The sequence below is a fragment of the Bos javanicus genome, chromosome 2 (assembly GCF_032452875.1).
Source record: "Bos javanicus breed banteng chromosome 2, ARS-OSU_banteng_1.0, whole genome shotgun sequence".
Lineage (NCBI taxonomy): Eukaryota > Metazoa > Chordata > Mammalia > Artiodactyla > Bovidae > Bos > Bos javanicus.
In genome coordinates this window covers 104094753-104115995 of record NC_083869.1, presented here as the reverse complement: position 1 = coordinate 104115995, position 21243 = coordinate 104094753, and the positions used below count along the sequence as shown (strand labels likewise).

The following is a 21243-nucleotide window of genomic DNA, read 5'->3' as shown; positions in this document are numbered from 1 at the left end:
CACTGCGACCCGGTTGCTGGGCAGTGAGGGGGGTGTGGTCCAGGGTGTGGAGAGCAGGGCAGGGCCTGTCTGTCCTCTGGATCCTAGTGGCCCTGCCAGAGCCGCTTCAGCAGTGAAAGTCCCTACATTATGTTCCCTTTCTTTCTCTGTGTCCCAGTTTCCACATTGGTGACAGGGAAGGGCCATGGAGTGAGCTAAATTTGGGCCTAATTGGTGCAGCTTAGGATACTGGGAGAAGCCTGGGTTAAGGAGTCAAAGAGACTTGGGTTGAAATTTTAGGTTCCCTACTTAACAGCTGTGAGGTCGCAGCTGAGTTTTTTAACCTCCCAGGGTCTCACTTAACACACTTCTAGAAAAGGATCCACAAACCCAGCTCATCAGATTTTCTAATGAAAACAAGGACACATGTGGAGTGCTCAGGACAGGGCCTGCCTCACCGTCTAGCCTCAATATCTATTGTTATTTAAAGAGACTTATGTGAAAAGTACGTTTCAAATGTCAGCTGCTTGATCAGCACACAGCAGGAGAGGTGAATGGGTTATTTTGTTTTATTTCATCTTTCTTGAATTTATTCTGCTTCCCCAAAATATGGGGATCAAAATACCTTGATTATATAAAACTCCCTTGTTGAGAATCCACATGGAGTAGAACTCATGTGGCTTTTTCTGATAAAATTTAGTGCTGCTTTCCAGATTCAAAGCAGGCACTCAGTCATCAGCAGAAGGTGGCCTTTCTGTGAATTGTCATTTTCATTTGGGTTCAGCCAGCCCACTGGGCGCCTGCTGTGTGCAGAGGACTGTGTACGGCATGGATGAATTCAGACTCTCGTAACCTCAAAGCCCACAGTCTAGAAGTGAAAGAGATGTTACAAGTGCCTGGATGACAACGTGTGTGCTCAGTTGCATCAAACTCTTGGTGACCCCATGGACTGTAGCCCACCAGACTCCTCTGTCCATGGAATTCTCTGGGCAACGATACTAGAGTGGATTACCATTTCCTTGTCTAGGAGATCTTCCTGATTCAGGGATCGAACTCATGTCTCTTGTGTCTCCTGCATTGACAGGCAGATTCTTTACTGCTGACCCACCTGGGAAACCCCTATATGACAATGTCTTGACAGTAAATAACTCTACAGCAGTTCCCATAAAGGGGCTGAGGAATTTCAAAAGAAGCAGCAGTTCCTTTGAGCTGGTAAGAAAAGCAAAGCCTTCTCAAGGTGGCGGCATTTAGCTGTGCCTGGAAGTTCAGTTCAGTTCAGTTGCTCAGTTGTGTCCGACTCTTTGCGACCCCATGAACCTCAGCACGCCAGGCCTCCCTATCCATCACCATCTCCCGGAGTCCACCCAAACCCATGTCCATTGAGTTGGTGATGCCATCCAACCATCTCATCCTCTGTCGTCGCCTTTTCCTCCTGCCCTCAATCTTTCCCAGCATCAGGGACTTTTCCAGTGAGTCAGCTCTTCGCATCAGGTGGCCAAAGTATTGGAGTTTCAGCTTCAACATCACTCCTTCCAATGAACATCCAGGACTGATCTCCTTTAGGATGAACTGGTTAGATCTCCTTGCAGTCCAAGGGACTCTCAAGAGTCTTCTCCAACACCACAGTTCAAAAGCATCAATTCTTTGGTGCTCAGCTTTCTTAATACTCGAACTCTCACATCCACACACAACCAATGGAAAAACCATAGCCTTGACTAGACGGACCTTTGTTGACAAAGTAATGTCTCTGCTTTTTAATATGCTGTCTATGTTGGTCATAACTTTCCTTCCAAGGAGTAAGCGTCTTTTAATTTCATGGCTGCAGTCACCATCTGCAGTGATTTTGGAGCCCAGAAAAATAACATCAGCCACTGTTTACACTGTTTCCCCATCTATTTGCCATGAAGTGATGGGACCGGATGCCATGATCTTCATTTTCTGAATGTTGAGCTTTAAGCCAACTTTTTCACTCTCCTCTTTCACTTTCATCAAGAGGCTTTTTAGTTCCTCTTCACTTTCTGCCATAAGGGTGGTGTCATATGCATATCTGAGGTTATTGATATTTCTCCCGGCAGTCTTGATTCCAGCTTGTGCTTCCTGCAGCCCAGCATTTCTCGTGATGTACTCTGCATATAAGTTAAATAAGCAGGGTGACAATATACAGCCTTGATATACTCCTTTTCCTATTTGGAACCAGTCTGTTGTTCCATCTCCAGTTCTAACTGTTACTTCCTGACCTGTATACAGGTTTCTCAAGAGGCAGGTCAGGTGGTCTGGTATTCCCATCTCTTTCAGAATTTTCCACAGTTTATTGTGATCCACACAGTCAAAGGCTTTGGCATAGTCAAGAAAGCAGAAATAGATGTTTTTCTGGAACTCTCTTGCTTTTTCAATGATCCAGTGGATGTTGGCAATTTGATCTCTGGTTCCTCTGCCTTTTCTAAAACCAGCTTGAACATCTGGAAGTTCACGGTTTACGTATTGCCGAAGCCTGGCTTGGAGAATTTTGAGTGTCACTTTACTAGCGTGTGAGATGAGTGCAATTGTGAGGTAGTTTGAGCATTCTTTGGCATTGCCTTTCTTTGGGATTGGAATGAAAACTGACCTTTTCCATTCCTTTGACTACTGCTGAGTTTTTCCAAATTTGCTGGCATATTGAGTGCAGCACTTTCACAGCATCATCCTGGAAGACAGGGTAGGATTTAGATGACAGTAGAATGTGGTCAGAGGCAGACAGGGTCAAGATGGAGAGCCTGTCTGGGACTGACACTGCTTTTTCAGTAAGTGGTACCCACTGGAGTTCTCTGTGAGAGAAATGACCCAGTCTGACCTTTAAAAAGATAGCTGGTTGGGAGGAGACTGGAGTAGTTAGCTTCTGGAAGCAGAGGGACCTTTACTGGAGCTGTTTAGGCCAATGAAGGCTGAGACAGTGGCGATAGATATGAGAGGAATCTTGTGACAGAGGCAGAAGGACCAGGACTGGGTGACTGATTTGGATGCATTGAGAAGATGGGCTGGAAGGGAAGTGAGCGGTAGATGGCCACGTTGGGAGTGTCAGAGGGCCTGTGCTGGCTTGGTGGAGGCCGGTGGGGAGTCAGACTGGGCTCTGTCCAGTGGCCGGGTCAGCCACCCATCCATGTGGAGGCATCTGACAGAAAGGGGACAATAGAAACCTGGACCTGGGGCTTGGGTTCAGGGCCCCAGAAGGAGGCCTGGGAGTCACCGGCCGAGAAGTAGTGACAGCAGAGGTGGGGCGTTAGAGGAAATCATCCAGGTAGGTGGAAGGGGAAAGACCCGACACAGAGCCTTGGGAGAGGACCACACAAGAAGAGGCAGAGGAGGAAGAAGACCTGCAGAGGGAGGGAGGAGAGTGAGGAAGTGGAGCCGGAGGAGGCACTTTAGAGGCAGGGAGTCTGAACCTCTGACCTCCTGCTGGCTGACTCCAGGCAAGAACCAGACCTTTCTACTGCCGTATGGGGGGACTAATGTCCACCCTACCCCACCAGGTGTCCTGAAGGGCACTTAGTAGATGCTTATTGCTTCTTTCCCGTAGAGACCTGGGGAGGCATGGGAAGAAGTAGGGTGGGGGGCACATCAGCATCCTATGCTTTAGGAAAGGACACTCCTGTTGGGTTACTCCTGAGCTGAGGAGGTGGGGGACGGACCTTGGTACTTGCCGTGGGTAGCAGGTCTGAAAAGCTGATAGCCAGGCGCTGATGAGTAAGGGGATGAGGAGGAAGAGAGAAGGCTCTGGAAGCTCCCTTTGAAACCACGTAGCCGAGAAGGGAGGGTGGAGAACCACGTGGCATTAGAGGAAGCAGGGTAAAGGGAAGGGCGTCTTGGTAGTGCGTCACTGAAACCCTCTGACCTCTCAGGAAGAGGGAGCTAGTTCCTGGCAGAAATCCATTTCTTGGATTTGGCATCTGGGGTTGAAGCGTTCGGGTGTTTGTTCAGAGATGCCAGCCCATGCACTCTGGAAGGAAGAAGTCTGCCACGTGAGCCAGGGAAACTGTGGTTGGTCTTGTGAGCCCATTGGGGCCCCGGCCGGGTTTCTGAATTAGATGTCCTGTGACCCAGTCATCTTGAAAGCCTGGGAGGAGAGGGCTGCTGGCTTTCCAGGGACTTTTCCAAGGGAAGGGAGACAGTGTGACCTGTCTCCTTCTGAAATGAGTGATGGGGCTTCAAGGGAAGAGCAAAGGAAGTATCCAGTAGGTAGATGAGTCTAAGAACCTTGGGGCCTTTCTCAGTTTCGAAGCCTAGTTTCAGAAAAGTGTGGGCAGTTTCTCAGCTGTCTCTGCCTTGCAGACAAGCACAGCCCGATCCCAGACATTGACCTTTTCTCCTCTGTCCTCGGAATCTCAGACCTTGGCTTCTGCCACCCCTCACTGCCCACCCCATCTGCATCTTGAAGGGAGTGGTTTTGCCTTTGTCTCACTCCTCAGAGGTGACAGTAGCCAGGTGGACAGGAGGGTGTGGGAGAGGGGTAGTTGAGGGGGTTGAGGTCCCTCCACCTGCTCTGAGGAGGGGAGACGGAACGGAAGTCCCCAAAGGAAGGACTCCCAGGGAGTCAACCCTTGAGAAGGATGTTCTTGCGTGGCTGCATTCTTGCCTAAAGCCTGGTGATACTTTGCTTTTAGAAAAGTTCTTTTTTCTTCCATGATTTTAATTGTGTTTTCTCTGTTCCTCCTTCAGGTTGACCTCTGTTCTAATCATCTGCTCTTTTGTCTTTAACTGCCTTCTTACCTTGCTCATGCACCAACTCCTCCCCACACCCCCCACCTCCCAGCACTTTCCTGTTTGAAGAGACAGGGTAGACAGTGGCTATGCATGTTGGCCCTACAACCAGACTGCCTGGGTCAGAAATCTCAGCTCCTTATCTACTAGTGTGTACACCTGGGCAAGTACTTCATCTCCCTGAGCCTCAGTTTCCTCATTTTTCAAATGTTATAATAATATCCATCTCATTGAGACTTCCCTGGTAGCCCAGTAGCTAAAGCCTTGCGTTCCCAATGCAGGGGGCCAGGGTTTCGATCCCTGGTCCAGGAACTAAATCCCAGACACTGCAACTAAGAGTTTGCGTGCCACAGCTAAAGATCCTGCTGCAAATAAGATCCAAATAAATAAATAAAAATATTTTAGAAAATCCATCTCATACATGTCATATTATGAGAATTAACTAAATAAATACATATAAAGAGCTTAGAGTAGTACCTGGGAAGTTATAGGTACTCTGTCAATATTATCTATCTATATCTGTCTACTGTCTGTCTGACTCTCTTTTTTTGTAAATGCCTTCAAATCCTTTTCTAATTTTTCCAGGTGACACAGAAGGAATATATTATGTTGAAAGAGCCTACAGAAGTTATATTTCTAGAAATGATAAATTATATAGTGTATTTTCACCGTGCTGTGTGCTTAGTCGTTCAGTCGTGTCTGACTCTTGGCGACCCCGTGGATTGTAGCCCACCAGGCTCCTCTGTCCATGGGGATCCTCGAGGCAAGAATACTGGAGTGGGTTGCCGTGCTTGCCTCTAGGGATCTCCCAAACCCAGGGATTGAACCCAGGTCTCTTGCATTGTAGGTGGATTCTTTACTGTCTGAGCCACCAGGGAAGCCCCTAAAGTATAGCAGCTATCACATGGAGCTCCAGTGATGGAGAGCCCATTCTCTTAGAAAACCTTCATCCTGGGTGAAAAGTCCCATCTAATATCGATCTTTCTGTGGCTTCCACTAACACGAACAAGTCTTACTGGAACAAGGAATAAATAAAGTTATTAATTCTTGTTATTAGGAGCAAATAAAAATGCACCCAACTCTTAGGTTGAAAAAAGTCAACATAGCCAAAGGACCAGATGCAGGGACGTGTCTTTTGCATGAACTGCTGCTAATAAATTTCAACTTGTAGATTTTATATCATAGGCCTTATTTGTTAAGGTTTCAAGCCTTGATTCTTACATTCCCTGTGTTAGTCATCGCTGCTACTTTTGTGAACTTTGACCCCATACAGTACCTGATGAAAATGATGGCTAAGCTCAGAAACCAAGCCCTTTCCTGTGTCACTAAAAACCTTCCTCCAAGCTGACGTCAACAGCTTTGAATGCTCTTCAGTAGCTTGAAGACTACCTTAGTCTGTGTTATCCACTTCACATTTCTCTGTGAAAAGCAAGCATGAGAGAATCCGTTAGAGGCTTGTTAAAATGCAGATATTCCTCCACCCCCATATATCACATGTCTTTCTTACTTATCTACCTGCAGAATGAAAGAAAATGAAATGGGAGAAGCAGTCAATATATATATATTTTAAGTATCTTTTGGAAACTCCATTTTGAATAGAAAGTAGCATAAGATGTTACGAATTGGTGAAAATTGAAAGGAAAGAGATAGCAGTTACAATATTCAAAGAATTCATTTTATCAAAAAGCTATCACTTTCAAGTAAAAGTATTTGACTACTCTGCACCTTATAGTTCCTTGAGTTAGATGTTTAATATTAGCAATATAATGTTGTTATAGCTACAGTCGTATGGAGTCTTCTTTTAATGTGGATGTTGAGTTGAAGTGGAAATTCCCATAGGGATATACACAGTGTATGATACATGTTGGTACTTGGGGCAATATAGCTCTTCCATCTTTCTCTGTCTCTCATTGCAAGGGAGGAGGACAAGTGGGGACACAGAGTCTCACTAGCATTTGCACAGATCACGATCTGTTCCCTGGGGCTGGCACATTGCAGCCCCCAGTGAAATCTGGGTTCCAGTAGCAAAAAAGAAAGACATAATACAGACCCTGGGGTAACTGATCTGTCTGCCACAAGCAGATGCTTGATGTTCGCTTCTCCAAGACCTGTTTTCCTCTTCTCTCATCAATCTATCAAGTTTGTCCCAAATTTCCTTTGGAGAGAACAGTTACATTCTCAGTTCTAAGAGTGGACACTGATTCAGTTCAGTTCAGTCATTCAGTCGTGTCTGACTCTTTGTGACCCCATGGACTGCAGCACGCCAGGCTTCCCTGTTCTTCACCAGTTCCCAGAGCTTGCTCAAACTCATGTCCACTGAGTCGGTGATGCCATCCAACCATCTCATCCTCTGTCATTCCCTTCTCCTCCCACCTTCAATCTTTCCCAGCATCAGGGTCCTTTCCAGTGGGTCAGTTCTTTGCATCAGGAGGCCAAACTATTGCAGTTTCAGCTTCAGCATCAGTCCTTCCAATGAATATTCAGTACTGATTTTGACGGGTTTGATCTCCTTGCTGTCCAAGGGACTCTCAAGAGTCTCCAGCACCACAGCTCAAACAGGACACTGATTGGCTTAAGCTAATAAACTCAACCCTGGCTGGATATTAGAACCAATAAGGGACTATTTTAAAATATCTGTGTGGGACCTATCTCTCAGAGCAACAAAATCAGAATCCTTTGAAGGGGTGCTTGGCTTGAAATCCAATAACATAAGCCAATCAGCATATCCCCCTGGCTCAAGGATGGGCACGTAACCCAACTCAAGCCAAGCAGATGCAGCAAGTTTTCATTTTATGCCCTCTGTTCTCTTTGAATTTTTATTTCTTTGTGATTATATTAATTATATATTAGTTATATTTGTATAGTTAAAAGTAAATTAATCTCTTTTGAAGTTGCTCCTAAAAGTATAAGATGATTTTAAAGTATATGTCATCTATTGTTAGAGTACATTTCTTCAAATGTACAAATCTCCATTTTAGGAAGAAGTAAGAAGTATATTTTAACTGTGCCATGTATCTACAACCTCACAGTAACACAGAATAGGTGTGAATAAAATGTTTTAATTTTATGTCTGAGAAGATGACCCCTGGAGCTTAAATCAGAGCTCAAGGTCAAGACCAGCTCATGGGATGGAGAAGCCGCAGGAGAGCTGGCTCCTGACTGGAAGCCGATTGTTCTTTGTTCGACTGTTCATGTTTGACCTCAGCCTTCTTATCTAGCAGCTCTAATCTGATCTGGCCAACAACTAGAGAGGAGAAAATCCTCAAGGATTCAGCTAAGTATCTTCAGTTGCTCTTTTTCAATCAGATGTTTTTCGGTTTGACTTGGTTCCCAGATACCTTATGAAATTAAATTTGCATGATTTCTTTGATTACACCTCTGCTAATGTACTCATTGTTCAACTTGGAGGCCACAGTGACACAATGACCATCTTGCATTACTTCAGAAATTATGAGTAAACAAAGATTGTTTTAGAAGGTAAGAGTGTTAACTTTTGATGTCTAGTAGATTTGAGTGTCAGGTCATTTGTGAAGAATATTTGACTTGTTATTTTCAAGTTATTTGTCTGAAGAAAATTGCTGCAATTTTTAAAATGTAGAAGGACATCATAAATCTTGTTTTTCTCTAATACTAAGGAATAAATGAGTTAGTTTCTTTAGTTGTGGGTAAGATTTTGTTCATCATCGTTTCTTTATTTGCTACATTTAGATTCTGTTCTTTGGGATCATATGCTAAGAAAAAATTCAAATCCTCTCTTATCATCATTTATTTTTTCAAAAGCCAATTCTTTGTTAAAACTCTGCCCAAGCTACTTCTGGTTTTAGAGCTTTACATTTTGCACAAAGCTTTCAGAATGCTTTCATATATGGTTATCCATGACTATTGTGTCAAAAGAAGAAATGTGGATTTATGAAATGCTGAGTTTCATTCTGTTAATCTTAATAGGCACTTATCACATGCATCCATACTCGGCAGATTTTAAAACGTTGCATCGTTGCTTCTCCTTTGACAGTTTATCAGAGGAACGGACAGTAAAATGCAATGAGATTGTGTAGCATTGTTAGTGTTTAGGAATAGCAAAATAACCAACATATGGACAGCAAGAAAAGATTTAAAAAACCTGAAGCCTAGATTACCCAATGATGAATGGGTGTCTGAAAAAGAGAGATTTGGCTACACTTAGTTCAGGACAGAAGTTCTGACCATCAGCCCAAGGAGCTAAAGGAAAATTAGCAGACTTTTCATCGCAAGGTAGTGAAGCCACCTAGTGGTTTGTTAGATAATTTAAGGTTATGTGAATGTATAAAGTGTCTTGCAAATTGATTGAGCGGGTCTCTATCAAGCATGAATAGGACTTTGATCATTTATCATTTAGTCCGGCAAGGAGGGTCAGTTTCATTGAGAAGAAGCACAGCGGTGCTCTGTGTAATCTTTTATATATTTATAATCTTTTTTAAAATCAGAAAGGAGTTAAGTTAACTTATATGAAACTACTGTGAGAGAGCACAAACTAGAAGAGGGAAAAAAAAAAGATGTAAAAAGTAGTAAAAACTTCTGTTAATTAAAAAACATTTTCGAGATTCTGTACATTTTCCATGATAGGACTCTACGTTTTCAGGAAAGCATGGAAACCGATCAGTTATAAAAATTCAGTGTTCAGAACAGTGAAATAATTTTTGGGAAAAGCAAAATCCTACCTGATGTGAAGAACAGAGAAATGTTTCTTCTGAAGGTCCTCACCAATGAGATACTGCCTCATGCCATGTATAATGTCCTCAGTCCTTGTAATAGAAATCAATCCTGAGTCTTGGAATATTGTTTCGTAGCTGTGGCTGCACTGCTTTGGAGGAGAATGTGCACCAAGCTGTATTTTCAGGGCTTGCCTGAAAGCATTTGATCCTCATAATAAGCCCGAGAGGAAGCCAATATTATTATCCCATACTGCAGAGTAGGCCAGTGACATGCTGTCACTTTATGAACCTGCCCAAAGTTAAGCTCTTAATGAGTAATGGAACTGGAATTCAACCCCTTTGTGCCCTTTTCCAAGATGCTGTGTATACTGAATGGCACATCCAGTGAAAATGGCAGTGCTCTACTGAATACTTAGACAGTCTGTAGGGCATTGGATAGGAGTGCTTTAACATGGTGCTGAGGACATGGTGAGGATTGCGCATTTCTGAGATGACCCAGTTTACGTTGCCCTCCAGGGTCACAGGCTTTACCCTGACTCCAGTCACTGCACACTCATGCGTATGCATGTGCATACACACCTTTGGTCAGAAACAGAGGACCAGGCAAGAGCACTCAGATTCACCACTTCCTGACTGATAAACAACAGCTGAAATTCATGAACTTTTAAAAACAGTTCTGTTTTATTGGAGTACAGTTGATGTACAATGTTGTGTTAATTTCTGGTGTACAGCAAAGCAGTTCATTCATTTTATATATATATATATATACACACACACACACATTCTTTTTCACATTCGTTTCTATTATGGTTTATCACAAAATATTGAATATAATTCCCTGTGCTATACAGTGAGACCTTGTTCATCCATTCTGTATATACCAGTTTGCATCTGCTAACCCCAAACTCCTGATCCACCCCTTCCCACCCCCTACCCTTGGCAACCACCAGTCTCCTCTCTATGTCCACAGTTTGGTTTCTGTTTCATAGATAGATTCATCTGTGCCATACTTTAGGTTCCGCATGTAAGTGATACGAAAGAGTGTTTGTCTGTCTTTCTGACTTACTTCACTTCATGTGATAATACTTAGGTCCATCCATGTTGCTGCAGATGGCATTATTTCATTCTCTTTTATGGCTGAGTAGTATTCTGTTGAGAAGGAAATGGCAGCCCACTCCAGTGTTCTTGCCTGGAGAATCCCAGGGACGGGGGAGCCTGGTGGGCTGCCGTCTCTGGGGTCGCACAGAGTCGGACACGACTGCAGCGACTTAGCAGCAGCAGCAGCAGTATTCTGTTGTGTATATGTACCACATCATCTTTATCCCTTCCTCTGTCCATGGCCATTTAGTTTGCTTCCATGTTTTGGCTATTGAGAATAGTGCTGCTCTGTATATAGGGGTGCGTGTATCTTTTTGAATTATAGTTTTGTGAAACCCATGACCTTCTGATAGCTTTGTACCTTCAGATACAAGATTTAAAATGCAATCATAACCAAATATGCTCTATTTTACTAGTTTTTCCTTCTTAGAGTGGTATCTATAAATGTTTGGGAATGGCAGCTAAATTGATTTCTCTTAACCAGTCATGAAAGTTGATTAGGGATGAGCAAGGCAAGCCTGGCATCACTGAAACATTTTCAGTTAGAGGAATCAAAATACCATATAATCTGAGTCTCAAATTGAGCGTTTAGAATGATGCTCTTTTAAGCTGTACTTTAGCACAGAAAAGGTATACTCTATAAAACGAATTTTTCATGTAGATAAGGCTCCTTGAAAACATATTTCCATGGTGTTTAAAAGAAATCCGTAGCTCAGTAAAGATTCTGCTGCTGCTTCTGCTAAGTCACTTCAGTTGTGTCCGACTCTGTGCAACCCCATAGACAGTAGCCCACCAGGCTCTCCCATCCCTGGGATTCTCAAGGCAAGAACACTGGAGTGGGTTGCCATTTCCTTCTCTGCAGTAAAGATTCTTACGTTCCTGGAAGATTTAAGTTCTGTTTGAGGAGCTGAAGCTCAATACTTTGGCCACCTGATGTGCAGAGCTGGTTCATTAGAAAAGACCCTGATGCTGGGAAAGATTGATGGCAGCAGAAGGGGATGACAGAGGATGAGATGGTTGGTTGGCACCACCGACTCAATGGACATGAGTTTGAGCAAGCTCGGGAGATGGTGAAGGACAGGGATGCCTGGCATCCATGGGGTTGCAAAGAGTCAGACATGACTGAGTGACTGAACAACAACAAAGATGACCTACTACCCATAAGGTTGAAGTATTCAAAAAGATAACCTTTTAATAGTTCTGCTGAGTGCTTGAAAATTTATCCTGTCTTGGGAATACAAATGAAAGAGAGCAATGCTGAAATACGGTAAAGGAAACATTGGCTGAAAATCAAGAAACTTGGGATTCCCAACTCCATTGTATTCTGATAACAAAGGAAGATACAAATTCTTTGGGTCTCATTTTTTCTCAGAAACTTCTGAGTCAGACCTGGATTCAAATACCAAGTCCGGTACCTATTAGCTGGATGATACTGTATTAGCTAGGTAAACTTTCTGGGCGTCAGTTTATTTATCTATAAAAAGTCTTTAGTAATACTGTGTGCAGGTATTTTGTATATAAAAGTTTTTTTATACCTTTAATCTTTATAACATCCTTAAACGGAATATTCACTGTTGTTATCCCCACTTTATAGGTGCTATCACTGTAGTTGGGAAATTAGATAATGTGAAGAGGTTAATTAGGATAGTTTCTGAGATATGTTACATCACCTGGTACATAGCTGATATCCCAGACATGGAGGTGATGTATTCCTGCTGACTTCATCTCACCCAGCTCCTTCTCTTCTTTTAGGATATGCCTTGAAGATTAGTGAAGAGGAGAACTGCATGCATTAACAACTTAACTTTGGGAATTAGATAGAGATTTAGACCAAAGTGTAAAAATAAAACTGAAGTTTAATTTTTCCTACAGGAGTGGCAAAAACTCAATTATGATATCTACACCCTGCGACAGATTCGAAGGGAAGTGAGAAGTAGATGGAAACATATTTTAGAAGATTTAGGTGAGTCTAAAAGTGATTATAAAATGGCAAAAATAACCAGTTGTGGTTATTCCTCTCTACTTTCTCCAGCCTGGTTTTTATAAAAGGAATGTCAGTAACTGATGATTAAGGCTACTGTGTACTAATTGTTTTCCCAATACCATCCTCTCTGTATCCTCCAGCATAAACATCTGATGTTTCTCTTATCATCAGCCGTTGTCTTGAGGACATATTTTGCCATGTGTTACCCCATCTGTCTTCAGTATCAAGTAGGACAGGGCAGTGAAATCATACGGGATATTCGTTCAATCAAGATCATTGAATTTGGGGGCATTGTACATTGATTGATTTAAATGGAGTGATTGGCCAATTACTCATAGCTTTATAAGATAGAGCAGATTAGGAGAAATGTTATTTGTAAGAGAGACCGCAAATACCTGTGGTATTAGAGTAGCTATTTGGTATTGATTTTTCTTAATTCTGCCAGGCTTGTAATTCAGTAAATATGGCCCTCACATTATAAAGAAGCTTGTTTTCATGTTCAGAAAAAATGGATTTATCAATTTTGAAGTCCTCAGTCCTTCTCCTCTGAAACAGAACATTACACCTTGGCATTATAACTTTGCAAATGTGGGTACCAAGTTGCTATCCCCTGTTGCTTATATTATGCTTGTATTAAATCTATGAGTCTTTTAGACCTTTGTATAAGTAATTTAGCCAGCCAACGATATTGCCCTGGGGGAGGGAACCTGGGCTTGGAGGAGTCTGGACCTGAAGATGACCATTTTGCAGGTTGAGGGGACAAGTAGGAATTCTGGGGACAGGGGAGGGGGTGAAGAGTAGGAGATGGGAGGAGGGTTTCCAAACTGATAAAGTGGGTGGCAGGCAGTCAGTGGGTGAGTAGCAGAGGCTTAACTTGGAGGGAAAAGTTGACAAAGAAAATTTGATACGAAGAAACCGCAAAAGCATTTTAATTAAAGACCCGACCAACCTCACTGAGCTGCAGGGCAGCAAAGGGAGCAGTGCTTTGGGCTTCAGCTTTCTCGTATTTGCTCCACAGCCGTCGCCGGTCCCCTCATCCCTTGCAGGCTGTTGTCTCCTTGTGACTGCTTCACGTGAGGGTTTAATTTCTTTACACAGGTTTTCAAAGAGAAGCAGACTCTTTGTTGTCCGTGACAAAACTGAGCACCATCAGTGATTCTAAAAACACAAGGAAAGCTCGGGAAATACTGTTGAGACTGGCTGAAGAGACCAGTATTTTCCCTACCAGTTGGGAGCTCTCGGAGAGATATCTCTTTGTTATGGTAAGTGTCCATCTGCTTATTTTTTAGTAATTTTTTAAAATTAATTTTTATTAGAGTATAGATGCTTTTGTCCTTTTGGAGGGTGTCTCAGATGGTAAAGAATCCGCCTGCAATCCAGAAGATTTCAGAGACCAGATTCTATCCTTGGGTTGGGAAGATCCCCTGGAGAAGGGAATGGCAACCCACTCCAGTATTCTTGCCTGGAGAATCCCATGGGCAGAGGAGCTTGTCAGGCTATAGTCCATAGGGTTGCACAGAGTCAGACACGACTGAAGCAACTTATCTCACATAGCTGCTTTAAAATGTTGTGTTGGTAGAACACTGAGTAGAGTTTCCGGCGCTATACAGTAGGTTCCTATTAGTTAGTCTATTTTATGATAGTGTCACTAGTGTGTGTATGTCGATCTCAGCCTGCCAGTTCATCCCACTCACTCCCCTCTCCCTCTCACTGGTGCCCATACACTTGCTTTCTATATCTTTGTCTCTATTTCTGTTTCGCAAATAAGACCATCTGTACCATTTTTCTAGATTCCACATATATGCATTCATATGTAATATTTGTTTCTCTCTTTCTGACTTACGTCTCTCTGAGTGACAGTTTCTAGGTCCATCCACATCTCTGCAAATGATCCAATTTTGTTCTTTTTTATGGCTGAGTAATATTCCGTTGTATAGATGTACTGCATCTTCTTTATCCATTCCTCTATTGATGGACATTTGGGTTCCCGATTTTGCTTTAAATTTTTGCTTCTCTGTTAGTCCATGTACTTATTCATCATTCTGACCCCATGAACTTCACCATGGTATGAAGTGTGGGAGATGGTGCTGGCATCTTATGCCTTGGTGTTCAGTAGCCAGCACATCATCATCACTTGGAGGGCTTTAAAAATTCAGGTTTTTGGAATACATTTAGACCAGTTGAGACTTGGGTTGTAGTTCAAGAATCTGTGTTTTTCAGCCAATTTTGTTTGGTAGTCAGTTTTTTGAGCCATTTTTAGGTCAAAGAGATGTGAGAAATTGTGGGTATACAGCCTAAGATTGAAAAATGATTTGAAAGGACTCAAAGAGCAGGGGAATGTTTTCTGGAGAATGTAAGTCATTAAGGAGTGTCTCTAAATTTGTTGAGAAAAATTTAATAAATGTTCTACTCATTCATTGTTATTTCTAGATGGATGTGATTTTTAGATGAATTTTTGCCACAGACATGGCTTTGTTTCCATTTTGACAACAGTTTTGTTTTTAATTTTTTGGCAGGACCGTCTCATTGCACTTGATGCTGCGGAAGAGTTCTTTAAAATTGCCAGTCGAACTTACCCCAAGAAGGCTGGGGTCCCATGCCTGGCAGATGGCCAGAAAGAACTGCACTACTTTCCTTTTCCAAGTCCCTAAAGGAGAAGCTACGAGGCAGAATGGGAATTCTTCCGCTGGACCTCAACAGCCAACCAAAGTTGGGCAAATGCGTGCAAACGAGAATGAGCAAGGAGAGAGCTAGCTAAGAGAAAAAGGATTTTGAATCCTACTAAAACCTAAGAGTTTGGATAGCTGGTCATCATGAAACTCTATGAAATGTTGAAGTTGCATTGAAACATCGTGGTGATCTTGCATCAGAGAGTTGGTCAGTGGGCTGTTTTATCATGGGTGATTAGATTCTGTTGCCCCCATTTTGGTTTTGGTTGTATAATGAGCTCTGACCACTGATCCTATTGGGAGAATGGGATATTCCAGTTAATAAGATTCCTGGAGCCATCATTGAGCCTAAATATGGATTACCAATTTTTAAATAACTGTTATATAATATAGGCTAACACCAAAACACTACCAGGCATGATGTGACCTTCCTTGATTTTGGAGCACCTACAGAACCTCGAAGGTGTTTAGAGCATCAGTTGGAGAATATCCAGAAGTTTAGGTGTACCAAATAATAGAAATATCTAGGAGTGCTGCTCAGGAGGGAGTCCTAAGTAGAATGATCCCAAGCCGAACTCCATGTAAAAAGCTCTGTCTTCAGTTGTGGTACAGGCATCTCAAATTCTTAACGTTATTGAGATCTGGTTATGTCATTTTTGCATAGTGTCCAGCTCTGGGCCACAAGCCCCTGCCTGATATTTTATCAGGCATATTTTACCTTCACTGTCTTCTCTACTCTTTAGCCTGTTTCCAGCTTATTGACTGAAAGTTACACCTGCCCAGAGTCCTCTCGTGCATATTTGCAACTCTGTAGGCCGTGCTGCATTGAAGAAAGTCATTGCTGGACTTGCTTCCATCCTGAAGATGATTTTCAGAATGGAGCATTTCTGTTAGTACAGTTTGCCACAGGTTGAGTAGCTCAGCTTCAAAAGTTATAGCCCCTTAAGCAAGGAGCTTGTCATGAAATCAGGGTTCATTGTATTGAAAAGAGCTTTTCAGGTTTATCAGTAGATTGTTGAAAATAATCGCAGTATTCTTACTTTTACAGATTTTGCTTTTCTGACTTCAGGTTTAAAAGTAACTTGTATGTAGTCTGTGCAGGGGATTGTGACTTGAAGATTTCCCTACCCCAACTAACTCTTTTGGTAGTGAATACTTTGTTTAAAATATTTGTCAGAGGAGATCCATGTTATCCATTTATGAGTGCATTGCAGACCAATTAACTGACATGTTTCAGTAAAATTTTTTGTAGTTGAATAAGTAAACAAAAAGTTTTATTTTTTAAAATAAATAATACATTTTTATTTTGTTTTGTTTAGTTCTTAATACCTCTCTCATGTTGTTTAAAATTAGCCTGCAGATATTTTCTCTCACTTCTGTAGGCTCTTGCAAGATAAACATACAGTGAGACAGACAGACAAAACCAAAAAGAAACAATAAATTAACAAAATACATTTGAAGATCATACTGTTTTCATCCTTGTCCATGGAATTTGTGTTTTGTCTTTGCCTTTTTTGATGTCAAAATAGAGGAGATTGTTTGCCTCTATAGAGAATAAGTTGTAACGATAGTCTTTATTTTTGGTAATGAATAAGTAAGGTTAAAACTGTCTCTGTGATTATAAAAACTCATGGAATTATCCAGGAAACTTTCATTGCAAAGAATTAAAAAGTTTCTATATTTACTTTTCAGTTGAATGTGTGTTATATTTCCGAGAATAAAGAGGAAACAGATATTCTTTCCTTAATCCCTTTAAATTAAAGGTAAAGAGGCTGAGAGAGATGGGCTTAAGGACCTCTGGTTGTTCTAAAGCCAGTCAAGGGGCCAGTCTGAGCTCAAGTCCATTGAGAAGTATGTGAGAGGGGCTTGAGGGTGACGGGAGTGACCACTTCAGAAGTCACAGGGTGCTCAGCAGGAACAGGATCCAGGGGTTCGTGTGTATATGCAGGGCAGTTTCAGGTGACGGATGGAAAATTTTATATTAATAGTTATTTATTTTAACATGCACCAAGGAAGCAAGGGGGTGGGGACTTTCTGGGGGCTCAGTAATAAAGAATCTGCCTTCAGTGCAGGAGACCTGGGTTCGATCCCTGGGTTGGGAAGATCCCCTGGAGGAGGGCATGGCAACCCACTCTAGTATTCTTGCCTGGAGAATCCCATGGACAGAAGAGCCTGACAGGCTGCACCCCATACGGTTGCAGAGTTGGGCATGCCTGAAGTGACTAAGCAGCAGCAGCAGCAAGGGGGTGGTGGGCTGTAATTTAGCAGATAGAACACGAGATTTCCTATTCCATGAATATAATTACAACCAACAATAAAAAGTATTTGTGTTTCCTTAAAGGGGTCCCCAGGAAGGCAGAGTGGACACACTGACCAAAGTGATAAAGAATGCTTTGGTGAGGAGTCACTACCATCACTGAAAGTTTGGTGTATCCCTGTAGGGCAGGGGCTGTTCCAGAAATGCACTCACTGGTAGCAATGGGGATGGAAGAAGAGGTGCTCAGTGGCAAGGCTTCACCGTCAGAAGCCAAGTGGCACAATTATAATGAGTGACCAGATCTGAAGAGTACCTGTAGAGAGATTTGGAGATGGTTGATGAAACATGGCCTCTCTAGGGGCAAAATAGATGGGCAGCCAATAAGAATACTCCTCACACTTTACCATCAAAACATCTCAAGGACAAGGCTTCCCTGGTGATAAAGTGGTTAAGAATCCAGCTTGCAGTGCAAAGGACACCAGTTTGATCCCCAGTCCCGGAAGATCCCCACATGCCATGGGACAGTTGAGCCTGAGAGCCATAACTACTGAAGGTCATGCACCCTGGAGCCTGAGCTCCTCAACAAGAGAAGCCACTGAGGTGAGAGTCCTTGTGCTACCAGCTAGGGAGTAGCCTCCGCTCATCGCGACTAGATAAAGCCCTTGCATAGCAACGAAGACCCAGCACAGCCAAAAATGTATGAATATTAAGAAAAAGATTAAAAAAAAAATCTCAAGGATGGATGATCAAGAGATAAGTAGGGCACAGACACAGCCAGTTTAATAAAAACTTATGATCTCTTGCTAGCTTTCCAGACTTTGATATTTTCCAGACCCAGAAACTACAGACTGAAGGAAAGACTGGATCCCTAAGAAGGAAAACTTTGAAACACCACTGCAAGGGGTCATGGCAATGCTTCCTCTATTCCTCCCTCAAAAGGAGGTTATTTACTGGGATAACTACACTAGAGAAAGGAGTCTACACAGACACACTCCAGACAGAGGACACTAGGTCCAAGTGGACATAGATACCCAGGGACAAGAGTATCATTACGGTGTGCTGTTTAGAGTGGGGCACGTGAAATGCAGATAATAAATGGAGTCCTACCCCACATCTAACTCACAGTCAGTCAGGTGAGTTCATGGGTCTACCCAGTGGTCATCTCCCCAGTTCCAGATTAAATTCTGGGATGGAACATACTCAGGACTTGGCAGAACCAACATTTGGTTTTTGGCTGATGGGTTAAAAACCAACCTACTGAGAAAGCTAAGTAGAAGACTCTGAAACTGCTTCACTCCTTGGCCAAGATAGTAAACCCAAATTAACATTGGATTCCAGAAAGACAACAGAGATTAGCACCCTTAAAGACCCAAAGGATGCAGGAGTGTTGGTCCTAATTATAATTCCGTTCAATTCACCACTCTGACCCCGAAACTAGATGGATATTGGAGAATGAAAGTGAATTATTGAAAATTCAACTAATTAGAAGCCTTAATTGCAGCTGCTGAGCTAGATGTGGGATCTTGGTGAGAGTAAATTAACAAGTCTCAGCTACATGTGGGTATTGATCTGGCAAATGCATTCTCTCCATACCCATCAGAAAGGAAGGTCAGAAACTGCATTCACTTGAGACGGACAACAGTACACATTTTGGTATTGCTCCAGAGCTAAGACTCTCCTACCCTTTGTTATAATAAAAAGGATCTGGACCCTCTGGATTCTGCAGAGTATCACTTCGGTTATTATATGGTAGCATTAGATAAATGGTAAAATTAGATAAATTGGTAACATTAGATCTGATAAATGCAAAGTGGAAAATGCCTCAGAGGCCTTGAAGAAAGACAGTTCAGAGGATGAGAGAGAAATTCTACAAAGTCTCAGGAGCCTGTCAATTCATTGCAGTTCTTAGGGATCCAGTGGTCTGCGGTGTGCTGAAACATCCCCTCAAAAGGAAGGTTGAGTTACTTCATTGTACACCTCTAAGGTGCCACCAGAATGCTAGATGGCCATCTCTGTGTTGCCACCTGGAACTACCACTCAACCCATTTAACTGGATGATGTGAAAAGCTGCCAGCTCTGAATGAGGTCCAGGGCAGGAAAGGGCTCCCAAGCAGGTCCAAGGCTGTGGCCAAGTGGCCTGACACTTGTAGCTTAGGACCCTACAGACCTGTTGGTATTGAAAGTTGGTGATAAAAAACGATGCCATGTGGAATTTATGGACAGTTCAATAGGAAAATGACAATACAGACTCCAAGAGTCCTGGAGTAAGGCCATGCCATTTTCAAGGGATGATTACACATTACTTGAAAAACTGCTCATCATGAATTGGATTTTTGTCAGACCCATGAAAGTGTAAGGTCAAATCTAACAGCAATCTATTTTTTCTGTTTTTCAATATAAGCTATTCAATTTTAGAATAGTTTTAGATTTACAGAAAAGTTGCAAAGGTAGTACAGAGCATCCCCATATGCTTCATGTCAAGTTTCTATTATTAACATAGTATAGTACCTGGGGCTTCCGTGGTGACAAACAGTAAAGAATCCACCTGCAATGCAGAAAACACAAAAGACGCAGGTTTGATCCCTGGGTCAGGAAGATCTGAAGTAGGGAATGGCAGCCCACTCCAATATTCTTGTCTGGAGAATCCAATGGACAGAGGAGCCTGGCAAGCTACAGTCCATGGGGTCTCAAAGAGTCAGGCATGAGTAATCAACTAACAATAACAATAGTACCTAAGAATGGTACATTTATTATATCTAGTGAACAATTCATTATCAGTGCATTATTAACTACAGTCCAAGTTTACTCAGATACCCTAGTTTTTACCTAATGTCTCTTTCTTTTTCAGGATCCCATCCAGGACGTGGTATTGCATTTGAAAGGAAGTGAAAGTGTTAGTCACTCAGTCGTGTCCAACTCTTTGAGATCCCATGGACTTAGCAAGCCAGTTTCCTCTGTCCATGGGATTTCCTAGGCAAGAATACTGGAGTGGATAACCATTTCCTTCTCCAGGGAATCTTCCCAAACCAGGGATCGAACCTTGGTGTCCTGCACGGCAGGCAGATTCTTTACCGTCTGAGCCACCAGGGAAGCCTGTGATAGTTTCTCAGACCTTCCTTGCTTTTGGTGATCTTGATGGTTTTGAGAAGTGCTGTTCATGCGTTGGAGAAGGAAATGGCAACCCACTCGTGTTCTTGCCTGGAGAATCCCAGGGACGGGGGAGCCTGTTGGGCTGCCGTCTATGGGGTCGCACAGAGTCGGACACGACTGAAGTGACTTACCAGCAGTAGCAGCAGTTCAGGAATCTAGGAGAGGAAAGATGATAAGTATTGGTGTGGTTTTGAGACCAACTGTGGCAGTGGGGCTGTAAGTCATCCAATTAGCCTTTCTTCAGGAAAAGAAATACACCAGATTCCAGGAGGAGCCTCTCCCAGGACGTGCCATGAAAAGCAAGCACTTCAGGCAGCACGGAGATGCTGTAATCTGCCCGCTTTGGGACAGAAATATCCATCCCCTCTGCTGCTGGCAGTGTCTGAGATCTGGTGTCTGAGATATTGGTGTCTGAGATCTCAGCCAGGTTTCTCTGTAGGAATTGCCATCAACCAGTGAGAGCTGCCTTGTCCAAGGTTGTCCCCCCATTCGGGCCATCCTGCCTCTATGGATGACTTAGCTGGTGCAGGGGTGGGAAGGGTTATCCTACCTCTGGAGCTCCCCAATAGATTGACGGAGACTTTTGTTGCGACAACATCTCAGTAGCAGTTTTGCCAACCCTGCTGTACGTATTTGCTTGCAAACTTCTTGCAGGCCAATCTCCATTTCAGAATCTTTTTC

The 21243-nt window shown here is 42.8% G+C and overlaps 1 protein-coding gene across 1 annotated transcript in view; it reads left to right on the top strand.

The window, feature by feature from the left end:
- The window catches only part of MREG (melanoregulin), a 69867-nt gene extending 53028 nt beyond the window's left edge, over nt 1-16839 (top strand). The window contains exons 3-5 of the mRNA XM_061384274.1: nt 12375-12465; nt 13585-13748; nt 15003-16839. Coding sequence (XP_061240258.1) covers nt 12375-12465; nt 13585-13748; nt 15003-15137 — 390 coding nt within the window. The 3' untranslated portion in view covers nt 15138-16839. The remainder of the gene's footprint in view (nt 1-12374; nt 12466-13584; nt 13749-15002) is intronic.
- The last annotated feature ends 4404 nt before the right edge of the window (nt 16840-21243 follow it).